General features: G+C 43.8%; 1 protein-coding gene across 3 annotated transcripts in view; it reads left to right on the forward strand.

Moving 5' to 3' along the window:
- LOC138968733 (protein furry-like) overlaps positions 1-15021 on the forward strand; it is a 98426-nt gene that overhangs the window by 75280 nt on the left and 8125 nt on the right. For 2 of the 3 annotated variants that reach the window (XM_070341365.1, XM_070341367.1), the window contains 7 exons: positions 5134-5228; positions 7582-7599; positions 12436-12630; positions 12831-12952; positions 13454-13670; positions 14055-14144; positions 14620-14685. In XM_070341365.1, coding sequence (XP_070197466.1) covers positions 5134-5228; positions 7582-7599; positions 12436-12630; positions 12831-12952; positions 13454-13670; positions 14055-14144; positions 14620-14685 — 803 coding nt within the window. The remainder of the gene's footprint in view (positions 1-5133; positions 5229-7581; positions 7600-12435; positions 12631-12830; positions 12953-13453; positions 13671-14054; positions 14145-14619; positions 14686-15021) is intronic. The other variant, XM_070341366.1, reaches the window with a different exon arrangement.

Raw genomic sequence — 15021 nt, forward strand, 5'->3', positions numbered from 1 at the left:
CGGCGGTGCCGTTGTTGGTTCAGCACGGCGAGGCCCCGGAAGACGTTGTCTCTTGGCTGGCTCAGCCTGGGGCTCGGGCTGCTTCCGGTGTTCCGAAGTTCAAGCTCACCCCTTATCCTGTGAATCTGATTGACTCTTTTGCTCTGCCGTCAGGGGCACTTCCGGTGACGCCGGAACTTGCTGCTTTGAGAGAGGACGGGTACAATAGGGATAGAGTTGTCCCATGTACTGACGGTTCTCTCACAGCTGTGGAGGAAGTTGGAAGGTCTTTGCTGGAGCTCACGTCCGTGTCGGAGTCTCTGCAAAGGTCTTTATCCAGATCGATTGCCACATCTCTTGATCCTTTTGAATTTCGGTTTGATGCGTCGCCGACAGATGTTTCAACACTGCTGGCTACTCTGGGCAAGGTGACTAGAGAACAGGTTACTTTGTCTGCCCGGCTGTATACTCACGCGGTGCTTTCAAGGAGATCAGCCTTCTTGACGGGGTCCAGATTTCGGGACACCGCTACTGTGGAGAGGCTGAAGGTCTCCCCTTTTGCTGAGGGGTCTCTCTTAGGGCAGGCGTCTTTCGATGCACTCCAGAAAGAGACGCAGGACGCGCGGGATGTAGCGATCGCGCGTTTGGCTTCACAGGGCTTCCAGAAGCCTCAGGGCAAGTCTCAGACTCAGGCGTTTTCTTCTGCTAAGCCTCAGACGTCTTCGTCAGGTGGTGGGAAGGCCCAGAAGCAGTCATTCTCCTCCAGGGGTAGGGGGCGTGGAGCTCCTTACCCTAAGAGGGGTCAGTCTTTCGGGGGTTCCAGGGGGTCGGGGCGTAAGCCTCACCCCCAATGAAACTTCCCCGAACAACACATCCCGGTGGCCCCCGCACTAGTTGTAGCGGGCGGCCCGTCCAGGGCCCTTTCTTCCTGGCTGCAACTGGTGGCCAGCAAGTGGGTCACGGGGATAGTGTGTTCGGGGTTCCGGCTTCTCTGGTCAGGGCAGAAGGCTCCCCTGGTCAGGATAATCCCGCCCTGCAGGGCGCCAAAGGATTTGGTGGCACGGAACGCGGTCCAGGAAGAGGTCTCGGCTCTGCTGCTCAAGGGAGCTATAGAGGAGGTCTTGGACGCGCGGTCCCCGGGGTTTTACGGCAGACTTTTTGTAGTGCCGAAAGCCTCGGGGGCGTGGAGGCCGGTGTTAGATCTTTCTCCTTTGAACAAGTTTCTGAGAGTAATCAAGTTTACCATGGAAACTCCAACTTCGGTTCGGGAGGCCTTACGGCCGGGAGATTGGGCAACGTCGATCGATCTTACAGACGCTTACTTTCACGTCCTCATACATGTCGCGGACAGGAAGTGGCTTCGCTTCCCTTGGGGCGGCAAAGCTTACCAGTTCAGGGCTCTGCCGTTCGGCCTGTCTTTAGCTCCGTGGATTTTCACGATTGTGGTCAGGCAGCTTTGCGCTCTTGTGAGACAGGAAGGCATCCGTCTCAGAGCATACCTGGACGATTGGTTAATCCTTCACCAGAACAGGGGGCTTTGCGAGGCTCATACGCACAGGGTGCTGAGCCGGGCGGCACAGCTGGGTTTCTCTGTCAACCTGACAAAATCCGAGTTGGAACCATCCCAGACGTTTACTTACCTGGGCATGGAATTCGACACGCTTCGGTGGTCTGTCCGTCCGTCTCAAAGGCGGATCGACAAGCTTCAGGGTCTGATTCGGTCTCTCTACGGAGAGAATCACGCCAGTGCAAGGGTTCTGACTTCGGTTCTGGGTCAGATGGAATCCATGGCTTCCCTCATTCCGTTGGGCAGGGTTCACAAGAGGCCCTTTCAGGCCTCCCTGCAGTCAAGGTGGGATCAGACATCCCAGGACTGGAGTGCCCTGATCGCACTGGGAACTTGGTTTCAGCAGACCACAGGTGTTTGGCTTCTTCCGGATTTGTTCCGGGGTGTTCCCATTGTTCGTCCACCGCCGGAGAGAGAGTTGTTTACGGACGCATCTCTGACGGGGTGGGGTGCTCATCTGGACGAGCACATGGTTTCGGGAGTTTGGGATTGCTCTCAGGCCTCCCTACATATCAATGTACTGGAGTTGGAGGCCGTTTCCCTGGCGCTTCTAGCGTTCAAGCCTTTCCTGGAGGGCAGTCATGTACGTCTTCACACCGACAACATGTCTGTGGCGTCGTATGTGAACAAGCAAGGGGGGACTCGGTCTCACAGTCTTTCCGACATTGCATGTCGCATTCTCAAGTGGTGTCACGCCCAGCACATTCTGTTGTCAGCAGTGTACTTGAAGGGCAGTCTGAACGTCCTTGCAGACACTTTGAGCAGAGGGGACAGGATTGTTCATTCAGAGTGGACTCTCACACACCAGTCTTTGCAGCGGCTTTGGTCGCAGATCGACAAGCCCAAGATAGATCTCTTTGCGACGAGGTTTTCGGCGAGACTGCCTCTCTTTGTGTCCCCCTTCCCGGATCCTCTGGCCTGGAAGGTGAATGCTCTGGAAGTGGATTGGTCAGATCTTCCGGCGTATGCCTTCCCTCCGTTCTGCCTCTTAGGCAAAGTCCTCAGGAAAGTGGACTTGGAGAAACCAGCGCTGGTTCTGGTCGCTCCTCTGTGGCCAAGCCAGCACTGGTTTCCCGACCTACTGCGTCTAGCAGTTCGGCCCCCAATCCCTCTCGCCCTGAAAAGAGGAGATCTCGTGCAGCCTCGGTCAGGCGTTCAGCACGAGAACCCACAGATCCTGGCCCTTCACGCGTGGATTCTGTCCGAAGCGCTTTGCGTAGGGCAGGGGCCTCTTCCCCTACTCTGAGATTCGTTGGACATGCGCATAGAAAATCGACTTCTTCGGTTTACTCATCGCACTGGGCCTCTTGGTCTAGGTGGTGCGCGCTTAACGGGGTTAAACCTCTTTCTCCTAGGTCTATTCATGTAGCCAACCATCTGTCTTGGTTGGCTGATCAGGGGGCTTCTCCCTCTTCTATTAGGGTCCGGAGGTCGGCGATCTCTTCGACCCTCGCGCAATTAGGCCACAAAATTTCGCTCGGAGGGGTTATCGCTAGTGTTATTAAGGGGGCTGCCCTTTTAGCAGCTCGTTCAAAATCGCTTCTCCCTGCATGGGATTTGTTCCTGGTCTTACGTTTCTTAGCCTCGGATGAGTTCGAGCCTCTTCTGTCAGCCACTTTGGCCGATTTGACGCGTAAGACTGTGTTTTTAACGCTTCTCTCTACTTCTAGGAGAGGTAGTGAGGTGCATTCTTTGTCGGGTTTAGACAAGGACATTGCGTTCGAGAAGGATGGTTCCATTTCTCTCAAATTTGTTCCCGGCTTTCTCGCGAAAAACCAGAAACCTGGCCAGCTTTCTCCAATCTTGCGCATTCCACCCTTGAGCAAGATTTTGGCTCCTGGAGATCCCGATATTGCAAATTGTCCTGTGAGAGCTCTCCGATGTTACCTGTCTCGAACTCGGCCTGTTAGGTCAGAAAGTCAAAAGCTTCTTTTCATATCTTTAAACACGGCTAGGTGTAAGGATATAGCGAAGGTGACTCTGGCCAAATGGATCTCCACTCTGATCAAACGAGCATATGCCTGGTGGCTAGTGCAGTCGGGTGATGCTAGGGCAGTGTTGCCTCTCACCGCGGCTAGAACCCATGAGGCGAGAGCCTGGGCATCCTCATTGGCAGTTCTTCGGTCCGGCAAGCTAGCCGAGGTACTGGAAGCTGCGTATTGGCGCTCTGAGGACGTTTTCGTCAACTTTTACCTCAGAGACGTCGCTTCTGTCAGACAGGATGGAAGCTCCGCGCTGCCTGCCATGGTAGCGGCGGGACAGGTCCTGCGTGCCTAGTTTTGGTAAGTACCCACCACCTATAGTAGCAATCTGCTATATGTGAGTTGGGTAATAATATGTAATTTAATCCAAAATTTTAATAATAAATTTTCATTTAATTAATATACTTACCCAACTCACATCGTTTAAACCCTCCCGCCTCCCCGCTGTGGTGGTATTGGGTTCTAAAAAAGTAGTGAGTTGGGCTTCGTTCGAATGATACAAATGGCGGCGTATGCGCACGCATACGGATGTTGGACCGGACATCGGTCTGATATTATGGGATGGATCACTCTTTTTTAGGGTGGTCTCCCTTGTTACCAAGGGGAACGCGTACAGCGTAACCAGCACTGAACTAGAGTTAATTGCTATATGTGAGTTGGGTAAGTATATTAATTAAATGAAAATTTATTATTAAAATTTTGGATTGTCATCATTTTCACGAGTTTTCATTCACAAACACCTGGGAAATAAATCTTATGTTCCCCATGCAATAAATCGAGGTGGTGAATGGGTTTGAGCTTTCAGGTGAAACGTGGATTGTCAAAGTAAAAGCCAATCAGGCTGATTGTTTGATGTGTGGAACCATCACGGCTTTGGATTTGTGTTTCTGAGGACAATGATTGTAAATGTAAGCATTCACTCTCAAAGACCCAATCAATGTTGATAATTACCGCAGCGACTCATGGTCAATTTGCAACTTATCTCTGTAATCGCAAAATCCACAACGAAAAGTCATAAACACTTAAAAGAAAAGAAATATGCTTAACACTCACTGAACTCACAGGTATGATCGCAGTTCTGTACATTTTCAGACTGGAAGAAAAGCGTCAACAAGCTACGTTTGACGTCACATTCAAGTTTGACGTGTTATCTCGTGCTGCTGTGACGATGCTTTGTGGCCCGGAGTTGGATTCTAAAAATTCGTCTCCCTGTGGGTTATTGTGCATTTCGTTGCACAACCAAAATGATGACAAAAACGATGTTTGGTGGCTTGTTGTCAGACCAGCATTTTGTTGTTGGTCCTCGGGGAGCACATCGCTTTTTGTCTCATATTTATCAACCGCGGCCTTCGGCCTTGGTCGATAAAGATGAAACAAAAGACGATTATGGTCCCCTTGGACCAACAAAAAAGCTGGTCTGTCAACAAGCCACCAAACATTTTATAATGTTGGGAAATAACTCTGTTGGGTTAGTATGGGTTGTGAAAGAGTTGTTTCTCTTCAGAACAGCGAGCCACACTTTCCCACGTGACTAATACTAGCGAGTGACTTGTCTCTTCGTATTTGGAATTTGAGTATTTTCTCATGATACATGACTGATTGCAGACGACACTCTGATGAACGACAGCAGCGGAAATGAGTTGATGGTGACTTTCAAGGGATTCGATTTCCTGGACAACGAACTCAACGAAGAGTCTGAGGTCAGACTCCTGTTAGATTTGTCTCGCTTAATATTCTGCTGTTATAAAAGAATTTACCCCCCCCCCCCCCCCCCCCTCCCCTTCCTCGAACTTCACCTTGTATTTTGTTTGTACATGCTGGGATTTTTAATGGTAATGGTAGTAGCAGTAAAAGATGATGTAACACTTGTAAGAGGAAGATGAAACAATTGAAATAGTTACCTAGTGAGGTAACAAGAAACTTTTGCATCTCTCCTTTTTACTATTTCTGTCTCATTTTTTCAGTTTTCTTGTATTTTTTCAAAGGGAAAATTTGGTGTTGATGGGTTTATTCGGGACATTTTGAATGTTGGATATATAATACTCTTGAATAGTACAAACATAGAAGAAGTGTTCCAATTCTAAAAGAAACAAGAAACTGGCCATCATTGTAATTCAGAAAATGTAGGCAAGGTCAGATTTCACTGCTACAAATAAAGAAAATGTATCATTAAATATATTTCTTGGAGTATTTAATTTATTATGCATATCTCCTGTATGTAGCAGCTAGTCGCCAGTTGAAATACTGTAAAAGCATATACCAGAGTATACTATATATACACACATATAATATGTATGTGCATTTACTGCAGAATTTGCTTGGCCGTAGCTTTTGTGGTGAATGCGGAATGCGCCTGCTCCCTTCAGTTGTATTCGCAGTTTGTTTTATGTCACCTGAGTTCAGTTGTTGTCAACAGGTTTTTTTTGCTAATTTGCAAGAGTTTGTCTGAGCCAAGTAGTGATGTCTGTTTTTTACATGTAGTCAAGTTTTGACTAAATGTTTTAACATAGAGGGGGAATCGAGACGAGGGTCGTGGTGTATGTGTGTGTGTGTGTGTGTGTGTCTGTCTGTCTGTCTGTTTGTCTGTCTGTCTGTCTGTGCGTGTGTGTGTGTAGAGCGATTCAGAGTAAACTACTGGACCAATCTTTATGAAATTTTACATGAGAGTTCCTGGGTATGATATCCTCAGACGTTTTTTTCATTTTTTGGATAAATGTCTTTGATGACGTCATATCCGGCTTTTTGTAAAAGTTTAGGCGGCACTGTCACACCCTCATTTTTCAATCAAATTGATTGAAATTTTGGCAAAGCAATCTTCGAAGAAGGCCAAACTTCGGTATTGCATTTCAGCTTGGTGGCTTAAAAATTAATTAATGACTTTGGTCATTAAAAATCTGAAAATTGTAATTAAATGGGTTTTTTTATAAAACGATCCAAAACTACGTTCATCTTATTCTTCATGATTTTCTGATTCCAAAAACATATAAATATGTTATATTCGGATTAAAAACAAGCTCTGAAAATTAAAAATATAAAAATTATGATTAAAATCAAATTTCCAAAATCGATTTAAAAACAATTCTATCTTATTCCTTGTCAAATCCTGATTCCAAAAGCATATAGATATGATATGTTTTGATTAAAAACACGCTCAGAAAGTTAAAACGAAGAGAGGTACAGAAAAGCGTGCTATGCAGCACAGCGAAACCACTACCGCGCTAAACAGGCTCATCAGTTTCACTGCGTTTTGCGGCGGACTACGGTCATTGTGAAAAAATGCAGAGCGTTCAGTTTCATTCTGTGCGTTCCACAGCTTGACTAAATGTAGTAATTTCGCCTTACGCGACTTGTTATTTATTTTATTTTATTTTGTGTAAAGATGTACAAAATTTGCTAAAGTACATATGCTATTTCTAAGTATTTAAATGATCGAAATGAGATTTTCAGGATTTTTTTCTCTCTCCTTTTTGTCTTTTCTTTTCTCTGTTTATTCTTTTTTCACGCTTATGGGATTATTTAGCTTGAGTAAACCAGTTGTAAAATTCACGCTTATGGGATTATTTAGCTTGAGTAAACCAGTTGTAAAAATAAGGGAGGGTACAAGATAGGTTCAGGGTTTGAATTTTCAGCAATTTTTAAAACTGTTAAATTCAAGTTCAGCTTCAGGTCTGAAATGTTTTCATCCTTTTTTCTTAGATTAGAAATCCTGGCAGTCATAGACAAAACAATGTGATAGCCTGTCATTAAGAAAAGTTGCATGATATATTCAAGTGGTGGAGAATGAGAATGAGAGTGAAATACTTCGTGTTTAACACTTTTACTGCATGACCAGCAGTATACTTGTAAATGGCACACATTTCCAGTCTCATTGTGCTTGTTGGTTTCTTTCTCTCGGCTGAGAACCTTCAAATAAACATGTGTCCATAATGACACTTTTTTTCAATAATTAAACCTTTTTTACGATGAAAGTTTGCATAGCAATGATAATAAATAATATAAAGTACTCGTTCAGGTGTGATTGATTTCTACACAATGTAATCGTTGTTTCCGCAGACTTCCACGTGGACGTTGGTAGGTTACCGCGAACTGTGTATCTTTGGCAGGTTGACAGGGATGTAGCCATGGCTTGGTGTCAAACTGCATGGAATGAACCCTTGCCCTGTGTTTGCCGCGGGCAAATCTTGCATCATTTTGATTGTTGTAGAGCTGTCTTCTGCACAGTGTCTGAGTTTGTACGATTCTAGAACGGCCCAGGGATAGGTAGAATCATTATGGTTCATGCCATTTTAACAGCCTTGATTGATTTTGAATGACACCAGTTTCTGAGCTTGTGTTGGAATCTGATAATATCTGCACAAAATTGACCATGCTGAGTATTTCTAATGTGTTTCTGTTTCCAATGCACTGAGCTGTTGTTCGTGTTTTGACAAAATAACAGTGTCGCTTGCCTGCTGCAAAACCTTAATAACAGGCTGCTTAAGCATTTCAGAACTTTAGTGCAAATGCATTCACAAACTGATTTCCGGCTGCCATCTTATATTCGTGCTCAGGTGATGAAGCAGTTACAAAGCTCAAAAAGGTTGTAGGTCTGCAAATATTTGAAATAAGAAACTTCTTCCTGGTCCGTTGTACAATTATGCAAATCAGATTGTGCAGAACACCCATATCATTTTGTAGCTCTTTGCTGATTGTGCTGAATTACTTATTACCAATCCGCCCCATGTGCACCCATCTTTTTCCCAGGCAGCTTATGAATGTTTTCTCAGTAAACTGCTATTTATGTATGAATCATTTGTGGCTAATTCATTTTGCATCAGTGTCTAATGTTCTCGTGGTATGAGTGTTATTTGTAGTTGGCTGTTATGTAAGCGTGTGGATCAAAACGTACATGCAGACGTACACATATTATCGTGTGTTTGGTTTTTTTAACCACTAGGGTGTATCATGTCAACATCTAACCCTTCTTCATCTGGATGCTGTGTTAACTTTCACTGTGTGTCCCTCTGGCACAAGATAAACAACCAATAGAGTACTCAAACAACCACGTTAAGCATTGGACAACAATTGTTATGGAGAATTGACTTTTTGATGAATCGCCTTTTAGCAAGAAGTACCGTTTTGAAACCCCATCAAAAGGCATTAAGAACAAAAATCGAGACCATTCATTGGCGGGTTGAGGACGCTGTTTTTACGAGAAAAGTTTGCAAGCAAGAAAAAAAAATGTAAATGGTAAACCGGCATCAAAAGGCATTAACAAAAAATTCAAGACATTAGCTCCCTTCATTGACGGGTTGAGGGCGCTGTTTTTACAAGAAAAGTTTGCAAGAAATAGAAAAAAAATGTAAATGGTAAACCGGCATCAAAAGGCATTAACAAAAAATTCAAGACTATTAGCTCCCTTCATTGGAGTGTTGAGGGTGCTGTTTTTACAAGAAAAGTTTGCAAGAAAGAAAACAAAATTTTAAATGTAAAGGTTGTTTTCTCATTCCTAATCTTGTGAATGAGATAGTATTATGCAGTAAGGAAGCGTTGTGCAACATAAATGAATCAAACAATTTTTTAAACTGCATCCTTAACATCTTATTTTACAGCTTTTTTGGACTAACTCATGCTTTATTTGTGATTTTATTCCCAGAATAGAAAGTGGCAGCCCATGTGCTGTAAGAAAGTAGTTTAGTTTGCACTTGCAATCCACAGATTTATGCCCCCAAAAAGGAGGGGTGAAAATGCAGAAAAGTGGGGTTTTTTTTCAAAAGACTCGAGATAAAAGACTTCAAATCAATAAGTACAGCGTAACCCCCCTTTTATGACCTCAACCAATCTGTGAAAATCAAGTCTTTAAAAGAAGGTAGTCTTGAAATGGGGGTACATTTATGCAGGTTATGAAAAGAAAATCTGAGAAAACAGTGTCTGAAAAGGGAGGGAGTCTTCAATCCAGGGATCTTAACAACAACAAAAAGGGGGGTGGGGGGTGGCTAGTCTGTACTTAAAACCCGTTCACCCATATAGCCTGTCAGCACAGAGGTTCGGAAATTTGTTTCATAATTTGTAGTGTTCCCCTAATGGGCAGTTCTGGTGAGGTTATGCCCCCTCTTTCTTTCGGCTGGTAACTGGCGCCACCTCGCGGCAAGATCACATAAAAAAGGGACAAAAACTTGCAAATAGCATATCGGTTTGGTAACAGTTCATGTGTAAGTCGTGCATTTTATACGGTAAACAGACAATGGTCGGTTCTGGTGAGGTTATGCCCCTTCTTTCTTTCGGCTGGTAACTGGCGCCACCTCGCGGCAAGATCTCAGGAGTTGTCTCGCATTATCACCCCAGAAGCGCTCATTGTGCCAGCCTAGCCTGCCATTGGTTGTACATTGTACATGTACTTTATCATTGAAGAGAACCAACATGTCATTGTATTTATACTCATGTGAATGGTTGTAAATACTCCTGTTGTGTATTTAAACACTATTCACCTCATCTAACAAATTTTGTTATTCAGCCCGACAATTTTTTTTTCTTTTTTTTTCTGCATCACGTTACCAGAATTGGTTTGCAGGGAAAAAATACTACCCCCATCCTCACGCTATGAAATGTTTTTCCTTTGGTGGCACTGGTTTATCACTGGCTTCTTTTCCCCAGTTCTATGTGTGTCACTTAACATCCTATTTTCCTCCTCAGTCAACTAGCTTGCGTTAGATTCGAGAGCAAATATGTTCCTCAACTTTCATTTTACTTCATAATTGTTAAGTGTGCTTCAAAAAGATTCGTTTTTGTTTTGTTTATTGGTGTACTAATCTTGTCTGTAAAATTGCTTTAAATACTTGATTCTGGCCTGCTTACTGCTGATGTTTGAAATATAGGGTCCGTTGTAGCTTTAAAATAACCAGACTAATGATTTAGCTTTACCTTTAGGGTGTATTATGCCTCTCAAGCTATTAGGGACATTACCTGGTGATGCAATACAATATATCTGAAATGCTGTATGCACAGTGGTACCTGCCATGTGTGGCCCCTCCAATGAGAGGACACCCCCAATAAAGGATACAGCCTGTAGGATACATACCTGTCAATACAGCCCACCTGCAGTGAAGGGACACTTTTAGCCGGTCCCCAGGGTGTCCTTTCATCACAGGTACCACTGTTCTACCCGTACCTTCTGAAAGGGCTTTGATTTACACCAGCAAAAGACATTTTTGTAGATGAAACAGAAGCAGACATAACTACCTTCTTACAGTAGTTAATTAATTTATCGTTCAGACTGTCCACTGGGTTTGTCATTTTGAGCGCATGATCATGAAATTGTTTTACACAATTCATCACCCTGTGCTTTTCCATCTTTCTCTCCTTAACCCTTTCATTTCAGAAGTCATCTAACAATCATTTGTGATGATCAATCCTGTAGAGGGTTAAAGGGCATGCCGATTTGTCACACATCATTGGATGACGGCTTAGAGGATTTTCTGGTTGAGGGGGAAAGGAGAAAGTAAATATTTGTTGAAATCATAAACTAACAAAAATGCAGCTGATTTGGTGTTTGAACTTTGGTGTTTTATTGAAGAGACAGATTTTGACTTTAAGTGTTACCTTAAAAACTAGCATTTAATATAGTGAGTTTAGAGGGTTTTATATGTTCCAAATAACTGTATAATTTGTCAGTCTGCCTGTCTGTCTGTATGTCTTTCTGACTCTCAGTCAAACAGTCCGTTGGTCTGTTGTTAACTCCCCATCATTTTTTACATTTCCCTAGTTGTTGTACGCTCTCAGATTGACTCTTTTTCATGTTAATCTTGATAATTCTCTTTCAGTTCTGTTTTTCTGTTCACATTAGAAGGTATAGACCTGTGAGATAGACATACATGTGAATATCAGCTTACTATTTAATATTAGTGCAAATGTCTGTATGACAGAAATGACACACATGCACCTGAATGAAGATTTTTCTGTCAGTTACTGAAACCCTTGATAAACCTTACTTCACTCATGCTCCATGAACCAGCTGCAGTTGTATAACACATTAACAATTTCAGTGTATATTGGATCTTTAGGAACACTTATACTTTTATACACTCACCACCCTTTCAAAAACCGGCACGGTTGGTCTAGTGGTGATGTGACTGTCCGCCCCGTGATCGGGAGGTCGTGGGTTCGAACCCCGGCCGGGTCATACCTAAGACTTTAAAATTGGCAATCTAGTGGCTGCTCCGCCTGGCGTCTGGCATTATGGGGTTAGTGTTAGGACTGGTTGGTCCGGTGTCAGAATAATGTGACTGGGTGAGACATGAAGCCTGTGCTGCGACTTCTGTCTTGTGTGTGGCGCACGTTATATGTCAAAGCAGCACCGCCCTGATATGGCCCTTTGTGGTCGGCTGGGCGTTTAGCAAACAAACAAACAAACAAACAAACAAACAAACACCCTTTCAAAATTGACCAACTCTGGAAATAAGTCTGTCAGGTTTGTATGGGTTGTGAAAGAGTGAATACCCTTGCTTTTAATGAGGCAAGCTTTCCACACTTGCTCCTGGCGCACGTGTTTCAGACACACCCCTCGCTAGTGACTGGCCTGGGGAAAGTTTGACTCAATAAAAGCAAGAGTATTCACTCTTCCACAAGCCATACAAACCCAACAGAGTTAATTCCGAAAAATTTATTCCTCCAATTACTGTCTAAAAGATTCCACTTTTACTGCCATCATGGAGTACAGTGGAACCCTCCTTTTAAGACCTCCACAAATCTGACAAAATCAGGTCTTAAAAAGGAGGGAGTCTTAAATTAGGGATAAATTAAAAGTCATGAATAGAAAGTCTGAGAAAACAGGGTCTGAAAAAGGAGGAAGACTTAAATTGGGGGGGGGGGGGGGGTTTCAAGGGGGATTCTACTGTACTGAGGATTGCACATCAGTTTGGTCTCTTGCAGAACGAGGACTTCTTCTCTCAGCTGGTCGACCGCCGCCAATCTCTCAATCTGGAGGACTCTCCGCCCACCTCCAGCCGCCGGAGAAACTTCGGCTCCGTGCCCGACTTGAAGCTGATTGGCTCCCCCAGCTTGACGGAGATCCCCATCTCTCCTGGCGACAGCCCTAGCAACAAGGAAGATTCTTCCGATGATGAGGTAATGTTAAAGATCATATCTCCTGGCGACAGTCCTAGCAACGCGGAGGGGAGACGTGTCAGAGGGATCTTTCTTATGTTAACAAATTCATAAAGGAAGTAAAAGTATTTTTTGCTAGGTTTGTTGTATTTGTGTAGGAATAAGTAAGTGTTACTTGCTTTACTAAAGCCTTTTTTCTACAGTTAACCTTTTCTTTGCAGTCGCAGAGTTCGGTGGATGACAGTCAGGAGGTTCCTCACGACGGGATGGCAGCATCCAGTGCCATCGTTGTTCAGAACCCAACACTGGAGAGACGCCGCTCCAGTCCCTTAACAGCCTCCACGTGAGTCACTCAAAGTTGGTTTTTTCCCTGTCTCTGAGGACTACGTTCTGCCGTCCCTGTGGTGGGAATAAAAATGGTCTGATTAAATAACAGTAAGCAAAATTATGAACGCTGTAAAATTTGGGCCCTACACTTCTGTATGTCTTCTATTAGGAAATGACAACACTGCAGCAACAACAAACAAGGAACAAATGTTAGAAAAAAAAGACAAACTCCAGCAATAACTGTCAGGTTTGTATGGCTTGTGAAAGAGTGAATACTCTTACTTTTAGTGAGGCAAGCTTTCAAGCTCCACATGTTGCAGACACACCCCTTGCTAATGACTGGCCTATAAATCCACTTGGGAAAGTTTGACTCACTAAAACCAAGAGTATTCACTCTTTTTTACAACCCATACAGTTGTAGAATACAGAATACAGAATATTCTATTTCCCAAGTTTGGGAATTTGTTTTCAGTTCAAAAATGAAATAACATTGTATATTCAACTTGTTTTGTTACAGGCACAGCCTGTACTCGAATCCCAGCGAACCGGACAACAGCGAGCTGAACACCAGCATGACGGGGACGGGGCTTCTGGGCCAGTCGTGGGCCCTCTGCCTCTGTCTGCAGGGCGACGAGGTCGAGGAGGTGTGGAAGGCGCACGTCGCCAAGGTCATGGCCGAGGCCTCTGTCCAGCACGCCATCCGCACCTGCCAGGTCTTCCCCAGGCTGTACAGGGTGAGTGGAAGATCTGTGGAAGTTTCTGTTGTTTGTTTCGTAATCCAGTTGAATGTTTGTTTGATTGCACATGCTAATTACCATACCTTACAAGTGCCTGAGCCCCCAAGAGCTAGGCAGGTTGCATCTGTGATATACAAAAGATTTTGGGTTGCTTAAAACTCCCAAGAAAGCCAGTTTTCTTCTGGTCAACATATATACATACCAAATTCTTGACTTGTATGCAGAGATGGCGCATTTCTTTCATTTAGATTTTTAGAGTGCACAAAATACTAAATTCTTCACTTGTATTCAGAGCATTTCTTTCATTTACATTTTTAGAGTGTGCACATGGCGACTCATTTAGACAGGCAGTGCAGTAATAACTGCAATGTTTTGTTTCAGGAATTTCGCAAGCGTCTGACAGTGATGACCAAGGAGGCGTACTATTACCTGTCCAAAACAGAGAGTCTCAAGGCCATCGCTTCTCAGTTTCATATCCTTTAACACACACTTAGCTCATCAGTTATCTGCCTGTGGAGTTCTTCTTAGCTATGTTGAGCTCGAGCTATGTAGATAGTCAGCGTATGTTAAAAAATATAATCTCCTCTGTGATATTTTCATGTGCCTTGAGTACTGTAGTTTGTGTGACTGTGTCTGATACACTTCGTGATTAAGTGTCTGTAACCAAACGCTAAAACTTAAAAATAGACCATATATGCAGAAATATATTCTGTATTTTCATGTCTTAATGTGTACTCAAGTTTGTGTTTGTGTGTGACACACTTGGTGATTAATTGAGTGTTGGTAACCAAACAATAAAACATGTCACAGTAGACCATTTTTGGTATTGGTATTGGTGACGTTACCCTCAGAAACAAAGTCTGTATTTTTGCGTGTCTTGTGTACTTTTGTTTGCTTGTTTGTGTCTGATGTGTACTTTGTGACTTATTGTCCTTAACGGAACGTACTACAGGTGCTTGACCTCATTCACAAGCAGATGGAGTGCCCCTACATCTATCTGGAGCCTGACATTGTGAGTACTTTTACAACAACCCTCACAGACACACCCGTGGATATGCATAAATGTATGTGCAGACACACACACTGAGCACATGCATGTGTTAATGTATGCACAGATGCATACAAACATTATAACCTTGAACGGTTGAAAACAACGTTAAACACCAAATAAAGAAAGCATACAAACATGCACGCACGCACACACACACACACGCACATGCACGCACACACATTCTCTCTCTCTCTCTCTCTCTCTCTCTCTCTCTCTCTCTCTCTCTCTCTCTCTCTCTCTCTCTCTCTCTCTCTTTCTCTCTTACTCTCGCTCTCTCTCCAATCCCCCGTTTCTTGG

This window comes from Littorina saxatilis, linkage group LG6 (assembly GCF_037325665.1).
Source record: "Littorina saxatilis isolate snail1 linkage group LG6, US_GU_Lsax_2.0, whole genome shotgun sequence".
Lineage (NCBI taxonomy): Eukaryota > Metazoa > Mollusca > Gastropoda > Littorinimorpha > Littorinidae > Littorina > Littorina saxatilis.